Source organism: Ranitomeya imitator, chromosome 3 (genome assembly GCF_032444005.1).
Source record: "Ranitomeya imitator isolate aRanImi1 chromosome 3, aRanImi1.pri, whole genome shotgun sequence".
NCBI lineage: Eukaryota > Metazoa > Chordata > Amphibia > Anura > Dendrobatidae > Ranitomeya > Ranitomeya imitator.
This window is the reverse complement of record NC_091284.1, coordinates 116,239,979-116,258,589: the sequence shown is the minus strand read 5'-3', so window position 1 is coordinate 116,258,589 and position 18,611 is coordinate 116,239,979. Positions and strand designations below refer to the sequence as shown.

Below are 18,611 nucleotides of genomic sequence, written 5' to 3'. Positions count from 1 at the left end.
ATAAAAAAAAATAAAAAATAAAAAATACTCCCACACACAAACTAGTCTATGATTAAAATGAAAGCATTTTCTTTGCTCCAAAAACTGCGGGAACAAAATTCAACATGGGTAGCAGGAAAGCAGTTTTAAACAAAGGCAGATTATAAAAAGTGTGCCTAGTTTAGGAGCAAAACTCAACTCAAGGGATATTAAAATCTAGATAAAGATCTCAACCACGATTCCATATTTGACGTTTGCACAGGTTAAATATTAGTCTGCAATTAGCCATCAGCTCCCGGATACTTGTGTTTTAGAATTAATGTGCACACTTTGAAACATTAAACTACAATTAAGTCCTAAAAATCTTAAGTTTTATTTTATTACCATCAAATTTTCCATGCAGTAAGAGAATCCTGCTGCAGGAGTTAATACACATGCTTTCTCTACACGCTGTACCGTACTTCATACGTATATACACACATGCAAGTATAATATTAAAGCCTCTCTGTTCTCCCTCCATTCACAAACTGACAACCAAGTCTTTCAGCTGAGCAGCGCCCACCCACCGCATCACACACACTGGAAAGTGCTTCAGGGAACTAGTGACATTGATATGCATGTTTGGCAAGCCAGGTAAACATTATCCGGCTGCACCATCTGACACAGTCACACTAGAAAGACTCACAAACCTTTAGAATAAGTTTTGGAGATCAAACCTTAATAAATAAAATAAGAGCCATTATATTATTTATCAAATGTAAATAGCACTTGTCTTTTAGATCAAAAGACAAAATACACGCTAGGTAATGAGTGCAGTGTATGGAGCCTCCTATGTCTTGAAGCAGTTTAGGCTATAGTGGACTTTGATGACTTCAGTCAGCCCAACACCTAGGTGTGTAATCTCACTTGTGAGCTAAAGATGGGTTGCTGCATATACAAACCCATGCATATTAGCTGGGGCCTATTAAAAGAGGGGAGCGAGAATAACCAAGGCTACCTTCACTAAACACAAAAACTGTATAGTTTTAATGGATCAAGTTTAAAAGCCAACCATGTCAATACTACTTATTGGAAATGTAAGGTCACAATATCAGAAGACAAATAAAACTTATAGATAAGGTCACCTAGCTATGAAAGAAATATGATCTCTGATTAATTCCAGGTTCACAAATGTATCGCTCTGAGGATACATGGTAAATGCAGCAATAAGACTTTACTCCAGTGACTAGGCGGTTAGGAGCCTCTTTCCCTCTCCCGTCTTGCTACATTTTGATTTCTTGCACCCACACATTTATGTTTCTGCTTTATATGAAACAAAGCCCGCTTAACTATAGAACAACCGTTTTCTGCAACAAATTTACCATTTGTAAACCTTTCCTAGACAAGGCTCCATGACACATCAAACATGAAATATAGCTGACTGTATTGTCTCGTGGGTGCTCAGATTTTTTTTCCTCACTCCAAAGACATACCGATAGGGAATTTAGATTGTGAACTCCAATGGGGACAGTGATAATTTTATTTCTATAGCGCCAACATATTCCGCAGCACTTTACATTTTAGAATGCTGTGCAGAGATGATGTCTGCAAAGCGCTGTGGAATATGATGGCGCTATATGTATAAGTGAGCATAATAAATGAGTCAGAATTAGTAAGCATTCATGACTGTGGCTGTCCTGTACCAATTCATAAGTAATTGTGGCATAATAGGTAAAAACTCCAAGTCAACTGGACACCTTAGCATTTTGTAGGAAAATGATGCACTTTCACAAAATAAATTACAGAAACTTAGAATGCTGGCATAAGCATTCCACTATGAAAGATATTATTTAGCAATATTGCATTGTGTTATCATTCAGGGAGGTTAGAGATGTGAATTATCCACAGCTGCCTGCTAAGCCCATCAGGGGAGGACTATAGTCAGTTGCTTGGGGTAGTCATTAGTCTGCAAGTGGAATTCAGTGGCTTTAAATCTGTCTACAGAAGCAGACTGACTTGCAAAGAATCTGGGATTCCCAACACGACTGCATGTTAATAAAGAACACACAAATTACTGGTATATGTATTTTTGTACAGAAAATTTACAATTCCAAAAATTGCACCAACGAATAGGAGCCGTCTCACACATTTACAGAAATCTAATAGCCTACAATCTGGGAAATCAGCATCTGGATCTGATTGTGAAGTATTCCACCAGGTACTCCAAGGATCTATTATATGGAGTGAACAGAACACATTTGATAAAGCCTTTCTTCTTGTAAAACCATTCAGACAATATTTACAGAAAGGAAATTACTACCGCTAAACCCACCGCTATCACTAGAGTCCTGACAGAAAAGAAACAAAGCTAATCTTTGTTCTTATGAAAGTATTTGAATATTCAGAAGTCTGTCATTTGTGTTTAATTTGCTGAACTGTAATGAATTGATGGCAAAGTGTTCTGAACTTTTGATCCTTTCTGAGAGTGGTGTTTGATTGCCTTCACCCCCACCCCCCATCCACCAACGTGATCATATGAATTCAAGGACCTTCCACCTTGTACATTCAGACGATGATTAATGAGTTTCATTTTAACAAAAGAGAAAACAATGATCTTTGTTCTGTGCACAAGGCAAAATTTTTGAGGCGTCCTTAAAATAATAGTCTACTTGCTTACAAAAAAAAAAAAAAAAAAAAAATGTCGAGATCACCGATTTATAAATATTGCTTAATTTAACCCTTGCATCTTTAATTATGAAGGGTCAATAAATTTTACATGTCTTGATTTTCAAGTTTTTGTTAAGAGTCTACATAGAGCAACATATTACGTCTTTATTCCACCCACATCACGGCAGAAATAATCTGCAATTTAAAGGATGCATAATTTATGTCCGCTTCTCTTTGTTACTAAGAAAAAGGAATCTACCAGGCCACGGTACAGAAGAAATGTTATTTAGTGGACGATTCAAAGTCAAACAATCCCTTTGTACTTAAAGATCCATATCTTAAGAACTATATTCTGAAAAAAAAAAAATAGAAAAATCAACTAAAACTGGTGGTAAAAGTTGTGTTTATTTTACTCCTAATTGAACAAGTATCCCCCAAGCAGACAGACAGTATCAGCACGCATGCTAACAGCCACCACTTCTAAAGCCGCTATGCTGGTCAATACGGGAGGCACGAAAATCCATACAGGCAATCAAGAATATTTTTACTGCCCCCTGTAAGTTCATGAGAATGTCTATTGATCTTAACCATGACTCCATAGCAAAGATCTCCGCTTTCAGACACTGAGCCTGACATGGTTTCTGACAGACACATTAACCAACACACAACTTTCAGGCTTTGCCAAAATCCTCGCCAACACATCCACAACCTTCTCTCCCAGGCACATGAAAGTGCTGCAGATAGACACTTCTGAAGCTTTATAATTACATGCAAATCAATGCAAAACGTGCTCCTCTCATAAGAGGAAAAAAAATGCTATAAAAAAAAAAAAAGTACAGTCTCGTGCCCTAATTTTGTGAAATGTACTTTCCTGTAATAAAACAAGATCTCTGTGAGGAGCAAGCACCTTATCTTATTTCATGGAGATAAATTAACCAGAATCATTTAAGGGTTTTCAAGGCCACTACATTATCCCAATATTAGAAGAAAAAAAATGGCGTAACGGGCCAAATCTGTGGATGCTTACGGGTTAAATTCCCAGCTAGCCACATCCAGATCTCATGGGACCATCAGCGCTCTAAATTGGGTCACCACGTATTTACATAGGCCACCTCCATATTAGTCTGTACAGTAACATATGGACAAAAAAAACAAAACAATGCCAAGATGTCGTAACGAACAGGTAATAAATGTGACAAGGCGCAGGTACGGAATAGACTATGGTACGGGAGCTCGGATGGACGGAGGTCGTCGCCAGAGAACACCCAGAAAAGCAGCAAAACACCCTGAGGGGTTACATTATGGTACCTCATACCTAAAAAAAGAGAAGCCTGCGGAGCAGAAAAAGTACAAAATAAATAGAATAAAACAATCCCCGACTACAAGCCGACGACCCCGGGAACATTTATTTGGCAATAATACATCAGAAAATTTTAAAAAAAGGTGAGGTAAAATAGGGAGAATCTGAGAAAAAGAAGCCACAAATAATCAGCGGCCACCAGAAAGCCCTTGTGCTCGGATTATGTCGTCAGCTGAGGTAATTCTGACCGAAATTCAGTCAGAAATAACGTGACACCCGGCAGGGACGGCTCCTGACAACTTTTACCTCACCCTCGGGTGTACCGACAACGTACACGTCCTAATAATACAATTCACAACACTGGAGACAAAACATGTCCAAATGTAAAGTTCTGTCTGCTCCCAAGAAAGAGAAAAAATAACCCCCGAAAAAGCAGCAGCAAAGCCCCCGAGAGGGAGCCGGCGCCGGCCGGGAGCGGGCGGAGAGGGCTCGTCTTATTTAATAAAGGGCTGAAAGTTGCGTCGTCCATGCAGAGCCTGAGAGCAGAGCCTGAGAGCAGACTGAGGAGAGGAGAGAGCTGAGGGGAGAGCTGAGGAGAGGAGCTGAGGGGAGAGCTGAGGAGAGGAGCTGAGGAGAGGAGCTGAGGGGAGAGCTGAGGGGAGAGCTGAGGGGAGAGCTGAGGAGAGAGCTGAGGAGAGAGCTGAGGAGAGAGCTGAGGAGAGGAGGTGAGGGGAGAGCTGAGGAGAGGAGGTGAGGGGAGAGCTGAGGAGAGGAGGTGAGGGGAGAGCTGAGGAGAGGAGGTGAGGGGAGAGCTGAGGAGAGGAGCTGAGGGGAGAGCTGAGGAGAGGAGCTGAGGGGAGAGCTGAGGAGAGAGCTGAGGAGAGAGCTGAGGAGAGGAGCTGAGGAGAGGAGCTGAGGGGAGAGCTGAGGAGAGGAGCTGAGGAGAGGAGCTGAGGGGAGAGCTGAGGGGAGAGCTGAGGAGAGGAGCTGAGGGGAGAGCTGAGGAGAGGAGCTGAGGGGAAGGCAGGCGCTGTGTGTGGAGGAGGGGGCGCAGCCTGGCACCACAGCGCCACCAGCATCATCAGCACAACAACCAGCGGAGGAGGCAAGTTCAATAAAAGAAGCGAAAAAAAAAACTCCAATAAAAAAAATAAACTTGGAGAAGCTGTAACGAGAGGCGAGGGAGCGAGCGGCTGGAAGCGGGCAGCGGCGTCCCGGGCACAGCGGCCTCGGCACGGGGAGCAGGAAGAAGCGGCGCCACAGAGCCGGCGCCATCTTGGCTGATCGATGAATTGAACAAAGAGGATCAATTTCTGATAAAACGTTATCAATGAGAGCGGCCAGGGAAGCGGCGGTTTTGCCCGGCTCGGGGACGGTGCACGGGGGAGCGGAGCGGACAGATAGAAGGCGGGGAAGGAGCGGGAGAGGGTGGCGGAGGAGAGGAAGGAAGAAAACGGAGCTGACCTGCAGCTGCTGTAAATCAAAGCGCTTCCAATATTGAAACATCGATCCCGCATTGGCCGCCATCTTGAGACATATTGAGACGGAGTGAGAGGCTGATAGAGAGGGGGCTGGAGTTCAGGAGCAAGCGGCGGAGGAGGGGGAAAGGAAGGAGGGAGGGAGCAAGAGCAAAACACGGCGCGGACTCCACACCCACCCTGTGCCGGCACGGAGCGGGGCCAGCCGGCGGCGGCGGAGCGATCACTGCCCGCCCAGCCGCACGGGGACCTGGCTGCCAGCGCTCCCGCCTGCTGCTGCTCGCTGGGCGGCCCCGGCACTACCAGGAGTCCCGGCCCGCGGCCGCCGTGTCCGGCCTGTGGCAGCAGTAACGCCGCGGTGTATCGGCGGCCGCCACCTGCCCCTCGCGTGTCGCCGAGCACAGGCAATCGGCTGCATTGTATCGTGGATGAGGGGGAAATGACACATCAGTGTGTGCATACAGCGATATATCGCGATATAAGGAAGTCTCCAGAGCGGCGTGCAGGAATAACCGTATGGCTCGCAGCTGTAAGAAGTATGAGAGGCAAAGTGCCGGGCAATGGCTGCGGGTCAGCGGCCGCTCCGGACACACGGGCAGCTGCGCGGGAGAGGGGCGGAGACTGAGGGCAATAGGGACGGGGCAACAGCGCGGGAGGGGGGCGGAGACTGAGGGCAATAGCGCGAAGTGGGCGGAGACTGGGGGCAACAGCGCGGGAGGGGGGCGGAGACTGAGGGCAATAGGGACGGGGCAATAGCGCGGGAGGGGGGCGGAGACTGAGGGCAATAGCGCGAAGTGGGCGGAGACTGGGGGCAACAGCGCGGGAGGGGGGCGGAGACTGAGGGCAATAGGGACGGGGCAACAGCGCGGGAGGGGGGCGGAGACTGAGGGCAATAGCGCGAAGTGGGCGGAGACTGGGGGCAACAGCGCGGGAGGGGGGCGGAGACTGAGGGCAATAGGGACGGGGCAACAGCGCGGGAGGGGGGCGGAGACTGAGGGCAATAGCGCGAAGTGGGCGGAGACTGGGGGCAACAGCGCGGGAGGGGGGCGGAGACTGAGGGCAATAGGGACGGGGCAACAGCGCGGGAGGGGGGCGGAGACTGAGGGCAATAGCGCGAAGTGGGCGGAGACTGGGGGCAACAGCGCGAAGTGGGCGGAGACTGGGGCGGCAGCTCGGAAGGCCGGGTATTGGGCGGTGCAAGCACTGCCGGGAGAGCGTGTGTGGTTGTTTAACCCCTTGGTGACCAGGCCGAATTTTCCCGTTCTGACCACTGTCACCTTATGAGGTTATAACTCTGGAACGCTCCGATCCCGGTGATTCGGAGACTGTTTTTTCTTGACATATTGTACTTCATGATAGTGGTAACATTTCTTCTATATAACTTGTGTTTTATAAAATGGTAATTTGGCATGAATTTAGAAAGTTTTGCAATTTCAATCTTTTAATTTGTATTCCCATAAACCAGAGCTTTATTTCACATAAAATAGTTAATAAATAACATTTCCCACATGTCTACTTTACATCAGCACAATTTTGGAAACTTTTTTTTTTGTTAGGAAGTTATAAGGGTTAAAATTTGACCAGCGATTTCTCATTTTTACAACAAAATTTACAAAACCATTTTTTTATTGACCACATCACATTTAGGGTAAGTTCACACAGGGAGTTTTTGCTGCTTTTTTTTCTACAGCAAAACCTGATCTTGGCAGGAAAGAAGCTGCGGCAAAAATGCGGGTTTAGGTGGGTTTTTTGGTGCAGAGTTGTTGTGTTTTTTGTGTCTCTTTGTCCATGCTAATGTTCATTGACTTTTTGCAGTGAAAATACAACAAATAATAATACCTGCGTTTTTTCAGCATATTTTCAACACCTAGTCAAGCCAATGGGTGAAAAACGCTGCAAAAAAAAGCTGCAAAAACACTGAAAGAAGTGAAATGCGCTATGTCCAAAAACCGCAAAAAGCACAAAATCCTGATGACACAAAAAACCAATGTGTCTGCATGAGATTCCTGAAATTGAAATCTCATAGGCTTTGCTGGTACTGTAAAAAGCAGCTGAAAATTAGCATAAAAACGCCCTGTGTGAACTTACCCTTGAAGTGACTTTGTGGGGGTCTATAGAACAGAAAATACCCAAAAGTGACACCATTCTAAAAACTGCACCCCTCAAGGTACTCAAGAAATTTATTAACCCTTCACAAGAACTAAAGGAATGTGGAAGGAAAAAATTAACATTTAACCTTTTCACAAAAAAATTATTGTAAGCTTAAACTTTTTTATTTTCACCAGGGTAACAGTAGAAAATGGACCCCAATCAGTATTGTGTAATTTGTCCTGAGTACGCCGATACCCCATATGTGGGGGAAATCCACTGTTTGTGCACACGGCAGAGCTCGGAAGGGAAGGAGCGCCATTTGACTTTTTGAATGCAAAATTGTCTGGAATCAAGAGCGGACTCCATGTCGTGTTTGTAGAGCCCATGAGCAGAACAATATTGTATCATACAATTATTAGGTTCTGTAGAAGGACGTAGATCTGGGGATTTATTATGATGGAATATAAGCTGAACTGGATGGACAAATGTCTTTTTTCGGCCTTACTAACTATGTTACTATGTTACTATGATGCACCTAAACAGTGGACCCTCCCAGTGACCCCATTTTGGAAACCACACCCCTCAACTATTTTATCCAGGGGTATAGTGAACATTTTGATCCCACAGGTACAGCACAGAATTTGATAACATTAGGTCGTCATATTGAATATGTCGTCATTAGTGTTGAGCACAAGTGCTGCTACTTCGGGTGCTCGGGTATACTCCAAATATTGCTGGTGCTTGACTCCCTGCTTGTTTGTTTCATGGCTGTTAGGCACCCAAAAAAATCCTGCAGGGTTCTGTGATACTCTGCATACCCGAGCACCCAATCTAAACTCGAGCGAGCATTTGAGCTCAACACTAGCCATCATATCTTCATCATTTTTTATTTATTTTTTTTCCTTTTGAAAAAACCCAATTCTAACTCGGACCCAAACTGCAAAGAAAGGGGGGAAAAAAATAATGCATTTTATAATTTTTTTCTAAGGGGGTGGACAAAGGAAGATTTTTTTTTTAATGTAACGACTGTGATAGGTTCTATCAAAGTGATCAAAAGGAACCGATAGGAGAAGTTTCCTATCGCTGCTGTGTACCGGGCGGCAGATTTCGGCAGGCGCACTGTACATTTTTTTTCCAGGAAGATGACGCAGAGATGGCAGAAGTACCGAGGGGCTCGGGGGACCCAATTTTTCTCTTCTCTGATATGTTAGATCATATCCGAGGACAGAGAAATGAATTTTAAATCAGACTTTTTTTTGTGTTCGCCGTAATTTGGCTTATAACGGCGTTCCTGTGACAGGGGACCATAAAACCCATCCCTGATCATGTTCTCCAGGGTCTCAGCTACCCCCAGTAGGCGAGACTCCAGAGATTTTCTGATGCTGGGGGGCCCAATACCCATATTTCTTAGCGCCGTTAAAAAGTGGTGCTGAGGAATAAGTACACTTAATTGCCGCCGTTAAAAGGCGTATTGGCGGTCATTAAGGGGTTAAATAAAATTTGTGTATGTATAAAGGCTTGGACTGGCCGCACAGGAGAATCCTTGGGTGGGCCCCTGTGCAGGAGTGGGCTACCACCCTCTTATATGAACAGTCCTTCGCACTATATACGTGATTCACCACATACAGGCAAAGGCAGCATCTTATTAATTTAACCATCTACCCAGCATATTTCTATGGAATTTTGTGAATGAGGATAAAGTCATTTTTGCATATGAGGCCCTGGAGTTCCCTGGAGTTGATGTTTCTGGTTGGCCCTTGGCTCCGCAGTCCGACACTGTGTGTGTGTGTTTGAAGATGCAACGGGAAGATGGAAATGTAGAATTCTGTAATCGCAGGATGGATAGCCGTTACTAATATGCAAATGATGAAAAAATAGAAGCAAACTTGTCAACACCTCTCAATTTATTCAGTATCTAGTTTGAGTGTCACTTGCAGAAATCACGGCACTTCCATTTTTCAGGATCTGGGGCTGGATGAGGGCTTTTTTTTGCAGCTTGATATGATGTTTTTATTGATACCATTTTGGCCTAGATGCAATGTTTTGATCGCCTCTTGCATTTTATTTTGGTTTTTTCCTGTTTCGTCGTTTAGCGATCAGATTAATTTACGGTACTTTATATTTTGAAAGACCGGGCACACCAATACACTGAACACACCGATACAAATATGTGTATTTTTAATTTGTTTTTTAAATTATTTTAATGGTGCTAAAGAGGAGGTGATTTGAACTTTTGTGTTTTATTTTTTTTTTAAATATTTTTTTACAACTTTTTTTTTTTTACTGTTAGCCCCTTTAGGAGACTTAAAGCTGTGATCATCCAATCGCCTGTGGTATGTATAGCAAAAATGACAATCTCCTATGAACACTGGCCAAGGTCTGATGTTCACCGGAGGATCGTGATTGCAGGCACAGGGGTCTTCTGTAGACCCCCCCCAGCTGTCATGACATGACAGGGGCGCCAATGGGTGGGACTTCTGATGCCTTTCCAGCAGGCACATGTTAATACCGCTACCAGTGATTGACAGCGGCATTTAACTGGTTAACAGCCACGGTTGAATCCCTGATCCACCCACTGCTGTAAGAAGCACTTGATAGTTGATTAAGTCAGCCATCAAGTACATGGAAAGATGCAGGCTCAGCGCTGGAGCTCGCCTCAAAGGCAGGGACATGGCCGATGACGTAATGGGTTAATGTTCGCCTTTCTGTTGCAGAGAAAAAGGCAATCAAAGCATTTGACACTTAATGAGTTAATTTTCGTTAAGCCCAAGTGGGTGTACCAGAGAGTTTTCATTGGAGGCATGTATTTCTTCTCTGTGTGTGAGGTGACCAATCATAAGCAGGCAGCAACTCTCACAGGAAAGAAGAACACCCCCACCATAGCTTAGAGAAGACCACTTGTACTTGCTCTGCTGTGAGAACAGTGTGTTCTGGATTACTCCATGTGTGATGTAATGATGCTCTGCAGGGTGATTACAAGTTGAGGACAACAGACATATGTGTAATACAGATACATCTCTAGACAGACCGTGTGGAGTAGGGGAGCACAGTCGAGCTGACAGTGCTGGGAGAGGAGCAGTGCTGATAGAAGGGTCTGTAATGTGACACAGCTAAACTCGTCTGTGCTGCCCATCCCCCCATAAGGACCTTGTCTGAAAGGTGTTAGCCGTTTGTGCTTGGTAATCAAGCAGGAGATTATTCCGGACTGTATCATTAAATCTCACACAATGAGAAACCCAAGCTGTGGGGGGCGGTTTCTTTCCTTTGAATGGTGCTGCCTGCTTATGACTGGTCAGCATTATACAGGGATACCTACAGGCCCCCAGTGAAAACTGATAACACCCAACTGGAAATAACAAAAGTTAACTCATCAGGTGCCAAATACTTGCTAATATCTACACAAATGAAAAGTGAACTAAAAATAAAGAATGTTTTATTCCACTCTGCTGCCTATATTATTTTGTGTATACAGTTCCAACATGAAAAATGAAAGGTCTGCTTTAAAGGCGTTTTCTGGCCTTATCACGATTGAGGACATATCTTTAGCACAGGTCATCAATATCACATTTTTGTGGACGGATGCCTGGCGCCCCACCATTCAGCTGTAACCAAAGGCGAACAGAGCAGAAGAACCCGACTCCATTCACTTTGTGGTGGCAATTCACTACACAGCGAATGGGGTCACGATGGGTGTCTATACACCACAATTCTGATATTGATGACCTCTTATATGGCCAAAAACCTCTTAGCCAGGAAATCAATCTCAGTTTGGCAGTTTGTCTCCGGCACCTCAACTATCAGCTGATCACTGCGAGGCCTATAGCCCATTCATTGTTTATCAGGCACAATGGATAGCATTATGACTAGTAAACAATAACCAACAGATCAAGGCTGAAGGGACAGGACTCATCAAGATTTGATTTATGCCTATCATTAGGATAGGAAAAAATATGTGTGGTAGTCAGCTCACCTGGTAAGCGGATTTCTCCATGTCCACACTCGTGCAGATGAAGGCTGAGCAGCCGGTTGTAGGCACAATGAAGAACGGTATCACCCAGCTTCCATTTTACATTATATTTATGGAAATAAGAAGAGATCCCATATTAAAATGAAATTTAGCTTTTATTCAATAATACATTAAAAAACTATTAGAAAGCAATAATACTATCAAAATGACACCGAACAAGTAAATACACCAATGAACCACTGACGTTATTAATACATGGGAAATTCTACACTAACAGTAATAGTGCTCCAAAGATATATATTACTGTGCCTATGTGGAGGGAGTGTATATGCTGTTTTGATAGTACTTTGCATTTTGGCATTTATTATATAACGGTTGGGAACTTACAAGGTGCATTATATAGGCACAGTAATATATATCTTTCGAGAACTATTACTGTAAGGATATGTGCACACGTCAGGATTTCCTGCAGAATTTTCCTGAACAAAATCGGACTTTTTCTGCAGGAAATCCGCATGCGTTTTTTGTGCATTTTTTTTCGCAAAATTAATGAACATGCTGCGTTTTTTACCGTAATGCGTTTTTTTCGTAGGAAAAAACGCATCATGTGCACAAAAATTGCAGATTGCATTAAAAATGATGGGATGCTTATGTATGCCTTTTTTAAAGCGTTTTTTCCGCAGAAAACGGCTGAAAAAAACGCAAAAAATCCTGAACGTGTGCACATAGCCTTAGTGTAGAATTTCCCATGTATTACGATAATAATGTTAGTGGTTCATTGGTGTATTTATTGTTCGGTGTCCTTTTGATAGTATTATTGCTTTTAATTGTTTTTTAATGTATTATTGAATAAAAGCTACATTTTATTTTAATATAGGATCACTTCTTATTTCCATAAATATAATGTAAAATGGAAGAAGTCAGATGATATTGTATGCAGAAGTGGCCTCTGTATTATTTTGGTTGATAACAATGAAGAACAGGTGTAATCCAGTGAGAGACTGTGTCTTAAGGCCCCGTCACACATAGCGAGATCGCTAGCGAGATCGCTGCTGAGTCACAAGTTTTGTGACGCAACAGCGATCTCAGTAGCGATCTCGCTATGTGTGACACGTAGCAGCGATCAGGCCCCTGCTGTGAGATCGCTGGTCGTGTCGGAATGGCCTGGGCCATTTTTTGATCGTTGAGGTCCCGCTGACATCGCTGAATCGGCGTGTGTGACGCCGATTCAGCGATGTCTTCGCTGGTAACCAGGGTAAACATCGTGTTACTAAGCGCAGGGCCGCGCTCAGTAACCCGATGTTTACCCTGGTTACCATCGTTAAAGTTAAAAAAACAAACGCTACATACTTACCGCTGTCTGTCCCCGGCATCACCGCTCTGCTTTCTGGCCGCTGTGCTCACAGCCAGAGCAGAGAAGCCCAGCGCCGGGGACAGACAGCGGTAGGTAAGTATGTAGCGTTTGTTTTTTTAACTTTAACGATGGTAACCAGGGTAAACATCGGGTTACTAACCGCGGCCCTGCGCTTAGTAACCCGATGTTTACCCTGGTTACCCGGGGACTTCGGCATCGTTGAAGACAGTTTCAACGATGCCGAAGTCTTTCCCCGGATCGTTGGTCGCTGGAGAGAGCTGTCTGTGTGACAGCTCTCCAGCGACCAAACAGCGACGCTGCAGCGATCCGGATCGTTGTCGGTATCGCTGCAGCGTCGCTATGTGTGACGGGGCCTTTAGGCCGGGGACACACACAACGTATAAAAAAAGGTCCGTTTTGGACGGACGAGAATCGCACAAATGTTACCAAAACAGTGATCTGTGTGCAGTGCGAGGATGCGATTTTCTCGCATCAAATGATCCGTGTGACATCCGTATGGCGAGATTTTCTCACACACTTGCAAAATGAGCAAATAATGGCTGAGCCTTTCCTGTCACCTGCCCAATGCTTGAGAATTTCTCGCAAGTCACACTGATGGTCCGTGTGCTGTGCTATTTTTTCTCACCCCCATAAACTTTCATTGGCGATTCTCGGCCGAGATACGTGGACAATCGCAGCATGCTGCGATTTCACTCGGATCCTGAATACGGCCGAGAAAATATCGGATGATGGGAGCTGCCCCATAGATTAATATTGGGACGAGCGCTATGCGTTTTTTTATCCCATTGCACTCGTCCGTATTACGGTCTAGTGTGACCCCGGCCTTAGAGATAAAATATAGCTTATAATGAGCCATTTAAAAAATAAAAAAAAATTGACATTAATGGTGTTCCACAAAAATAAATTCAGCACATTACAGCATAATACATATAATGATAGCAAGAATCCCAGGTACATATTGGATGCCAGGGTGGTGACACACATCCCCCCCAAGAAAACAACACCAACTCCAATAATCATGAGAGCAAAAGGAAGACTATGAGCAATAGGTGAAATATAGTAAAATCAGAGGTAAATTTTATTAGTCATATATAGATAAAAAAGTTCACATAACACAGTGACAAAAACACCAAGGCAATGCAGAAAAATCAAGGACACCTGACAAAGAAAAAGAGTACAAATGTTCCAATATGTATCAAGTGATCAGTATAGAAGGAATATCAATTACCAGGTAAGCTCAAACAAGGGCCCCACAAAGAGGCATTCATAAGCCAATGACACGACAAAAATCAATACAAAGAGGCAGAGCGTACCCGTGGGTTTGAGGGGTGACCAAGGACCGGATAATGAGACCCCGATGTTTGTTTTGCCGTAGAACAGCCCCGCTTTCTCAAGGTTTTTGTCACTGTTATGTGAACTTTTTAACTTTATGTGATGACTTATAACATTTAACTCTGATTTTACTATATTTCACCTATTGCTCCTAGTCCTCCTTTTGCTCTCATAATACACATAATGCAGCGGTACAACCGTCGCGTTTCGACTACAGTCCTAATCATCTTGCCATGATTAAGACGTTATTCAAAACGCGTTGGTTGTAACGCTGTAATATGTTTTATGCTGTAATGTGCTGAATTTATTTATTGACCATTAGTGTCAATTTTTTCCTTATTTTTTTTTAATGGCTCATTAAAAGCTATATTTTATCCCTAAGGCCGGGGTCACACTAGACCGTAATACGGCCGAGTGCAATGCGATAAAAAATCGCATTGCACTCGGACCAATGTTACCATATGGGGCAGCACCCACCAGCCGACTTTTTGTCGGCCGTTTTCCTCGGTCCGAGACAATCGCAGCATGCTGCGATTGTCTCGGACCGAGGAAAACTCTTGGCTCACTCGCACCCATATAAGCCTATGGGTGCGAGTGAGACAGCGCACACCACTCGGATATCATCCGAGTGATGAGCGCTATAAGCGGACCCCAGCAATGGAGGAGATGGAGAAATTCATTTCTCCGCCTCCTCCGCAGCTGTGCTCCGATCCTCCCTGTGCGAGAGAATCGGAGCACAGACGCATGACACTCGGCTCCGGCTCTGCTGCGAGCAGGAGCCGAGTGTCATTAGCATATCGCATCTGATGATCTCGCATCCGATGCAATACGCCAGTGTGACCCCGGCCTAAGAAAGTCTCTCGCTGGATTACACCCGTTCTTCATTGTGTCATTAGGATAGGGATTAATTTAAAAAAAAAAACAGATAGACCTCACATCAAATAAAAGCTGCCACTGCGTTTACCTCCAATCTAGAATTTTTTATAAAGATGTGGATAATGTTACAAAAATGTTTACTCAAGTGTTAGCCCCTTACTTGTTCTTGCCTCATATATTAAAGAGGTTGTCCACTACTTCTACATTTATGATGTATCCTTGGGGTAGGTCATCAATGTCTGATAGGCCGGGGTCTGACACCTCCGCCATTTAGCTGCGGCGGAGACTGCCGACTGGAAGTACTCACTTGTGGAGCTGCTCCGTCTTCCGGCAGTGGCCGTGACAGGATACTACACATCCGCCTGCTATTGATTTGAATAGGAGGTGGATACCCAGTAACCAACAGAACAACAACCAGAAGACGGAGCAGCTCCACAAGTGAGTACTTCCGGCCGACACCGATTACAGCTGGTCGGCAGGGGTGTCTCACCCCGGCCAATCAGACATTGATGAAGTCTTCAGTATAAACGTAGTGGCAACTTCTTTAACTGAGTGCTTACTGGACTCTCCACACATAGGGACAGGAGCGGTCCAGTCCTGTTGGTGCAACACTTTAAATTTCCTCCTTTCCTATAGTAGACTTTTTTTTTTTTTCCTTTGAATGTTTTAAATTATGGAATCTATTACATACACTAATTTTTTAAAAATCAAGAGGTTCCTCCTGCATCGGTTGTACACCCTTCTGTTCTGAGGTGGATATTCAGCATTTATAACAGCAGACTGTTCTAGTAGATACGTTAAGTATGTTCAGTGGGACCAGATTTCTTCATCTGGGTGATTATCACCTTCATTAGTACTGAATATTATGCTTAAACAAATGACTTCAATTATACTGTCTGTTCCCTGCTAGATCCGCATGTACATGTTACGTTATATGCCTCCTGGTGCTCAGGAGCGTAGGGGTTAATATTCACATCCACGTTACGTAGCTTTGTAAATAATAGGTCATTCGTTATTAGTCTTAGAGATTATAAGGTAGCCAACATAAGCATCATTTCCAAACTTTTGTAAAAGAAAAATGAGCGGAGCTGAATGCATTGCCGCTATTTGACATGTATTATTGATGAGATAGTTACCATAATGTATTACAGTTTCATGTAACTTACCACAATAAATCTGTGATTATGTTTTCTTTGTCACGGTGACTGATCGTTAGCATGTAAACAAGCAATAATATAAAACAAAGTAATGCATTCAAATATTTATTGGCCAGAATTTCACTCAGTAAAAAATTGCCTGTAAATTATTTACTTAATTGCTGTTTTGCTAGTAAGTATCCTGCCGATCTTTAGACGAAGGCATATTCTGAGTGACAGATATTACCTCATTTTGTCCTTTACTTCAACATCACCACTCAATCATCTCTGCCCGTCCATCAAGCTTCTGAGTGTCATTATACCTTAAATAGCAGCTAAGGAAAGGAAGATTGATACACTAAGCACTCCTTTATGGGAATGTATGATGATGCTCATGCATTATCCAACCATTCACTACTGAAATTCACTTGACTACTGATGCATCCTCTAGTATATTAGGTAAACTTCCACACGAGGGAAAGGTGGTCTTACAAAGAGTCACATGCGATGTGTGCCATCCAAAAGCACTATAAGGCTATGTGCACACGTTGCAGATTAGGCTTAGGAATTTCTGGTGCGGATTCTGCCTCTCCTGGCAGAAAACGCACCTGCGGAATTGTTGCGTTTTTTGTGCGTTTTTGCTGCGTTTTTTTTTTTGCGGATTTGCTGCATTTTTTTACCCCTGCGGTTTTCTATAATGGAATGGGTACAAAAACGCTGCAGATTCACAAAAAAGAAGTGACATGCTACTTCTTTTAAACCGCAGCATTTCCGCAGCGGATTTTCCGCAAAGTGTGCACAGCATTTTTTTTTCCTCCTTGATTTACATTGTACTGTAAATCAATTGCGGATCTGCAGCGTTTCTGCACCTCAAAAAACGCAGCGGCACGCAGAGAATCCGCAACGTGTGCACATACCCTCAAGATATTCACCAAATTAATTGATTATTCCGCAAGTGAAAAGGCATAAAGGAAACTATCTAAGTGACATGGCAGCTACATTTGCATTGTTTTCCCATATAAAACCTATCCACGGGATAAGTGGTAAATGTATGACCACTGGGGTCTGTTCGCTGGGACCCCAACCTATGAAAAGAACAGTCCCAAAGTCCTGTGAGACTAGGCGTTGTGGCAATATGTGACACCACCCTAGTCACCTTAGGACAGATGGAAGAACTAGTTTTATCAGTCCCATAAAAGTGAATTAAGTTATGGCCATGCATGTGTGCGTATATTTGCTCTATTAATCCTTGTGGTTCATCTCAGAGGCCAGGCCACCAACAAATAGACTTATCCCGTGGATAAATGTGCAATGGCCTATGGTTATTATGAAGGACATGCAGTTAGGACATCTCGGTCTGTGAGTCGACCATGAATATCGCATGTGTCTAACACTGCAGGATTATTATGTTGGACTTTTTTTCTGTTGTAGCATGTTACTTTTCAGGGCTTTTCATATACAGTGGGGCAAAAAAGTATTTAGTCAGTCAGCAATAGTGCAAGTTCCACCACTTAAAAAGATGAGAGGCGTCTGTAATTTACATCATAGGTAGACCTCAACTATGGGAGACAAACTGAGAAAAAAAAATCCAGAAAATCACATTGTCTGTTTTTTTAACATTTTATTTGCATATTATGGTGGAAAATAAGTATTTGGTCAGAAACAAACAATCAAGATTTCTGTCTCTCACAGACCTGTAAGTTCTTCTTTAAGAGTCTCCTCTTTCCTCCACTCATTACCTGTAGTAATGGCACCTGTTTAAACTTGTTATCAGTATAAAAAGACACCTGTGCACACCCTCAAACAGTCTGACTCCAAACTCCACTATGGTGAAGACCAAAGAGCTGTCAAAGGACACCAGAAACAAAATTGTAGCCCTGCACCAGGCTGGGAAGACTGAATCTGCAATAGCCAACCAGCTTGGAGTGAAGAAATCAACAGTGGGAGCAATAATTAGAAAATGGAAGACATACAAGACCACTGATAATCTCCCTCGATCTGGGGCTCCACGCAAAATCCCACCCCGTGGGGTCAGAATGATCACAAGAACGGTGAGCAAAAATCCCAGAACCACGCGGGGGGACCTAGTGAATGAACTGCAGAGAGCTGGGACCAATGTAACAAGGCCTACCATAAATAACACACTACGCCACCATGGACTCAGATCCTGCAGTGCCAGACGTGTCCCACTGCTTAAGCCAGTACATGTCCGGGCCCATCTGAAGTTTGCTAGAGAGCATTTGGATGATCCAGAGGAGTTTTGGGAGAATGTCCTATGGTCTGATGAAACCAAACTGGAACTGTTTGGTAGAAACACAACTTGTCGTGTTTGGAGGAAAAAGAATACTGAGTTGCATCCATCAAACACCATACCTACTGTAAAGCATGGTGGTGGAAACATCATGCTTTGGGGCTGTTTCTCTGCAAAGGG

General features: G+C 43.8%; 1 protein-coding gene across 3 annotated transcripts in view; it reads right to left on the bottom strand.

Moving 5' to 3' along the window:
- The window catches only part of CUX1 (cut like homeobox 1), a 484,034-nt gene extending 478,489 nt beyond the window's left edge, over positions 1-5,545 (bottom strand). For 2 of the 3 annotated variants that reach the window (XM_069761313.1, XM_069761314.1), the window contains exon 1: positions 5,390-5,545. In XM_069761313.1, the coding sequence (XP_069617414.1) occupies positions 5,390-5,452 (63 nt within the window). In that variant the 5' untranslated portion in view covers positions 5,453-5,545. The remainder of the gene's footprint in view (positions 1-5,389) is intronic. The other variant, XM_069761315.1, reaches the window with a different exon arrangement.
- Between the last annotated feature and the right edge of the window lie 13,066 nt (positions 5,546-18,611).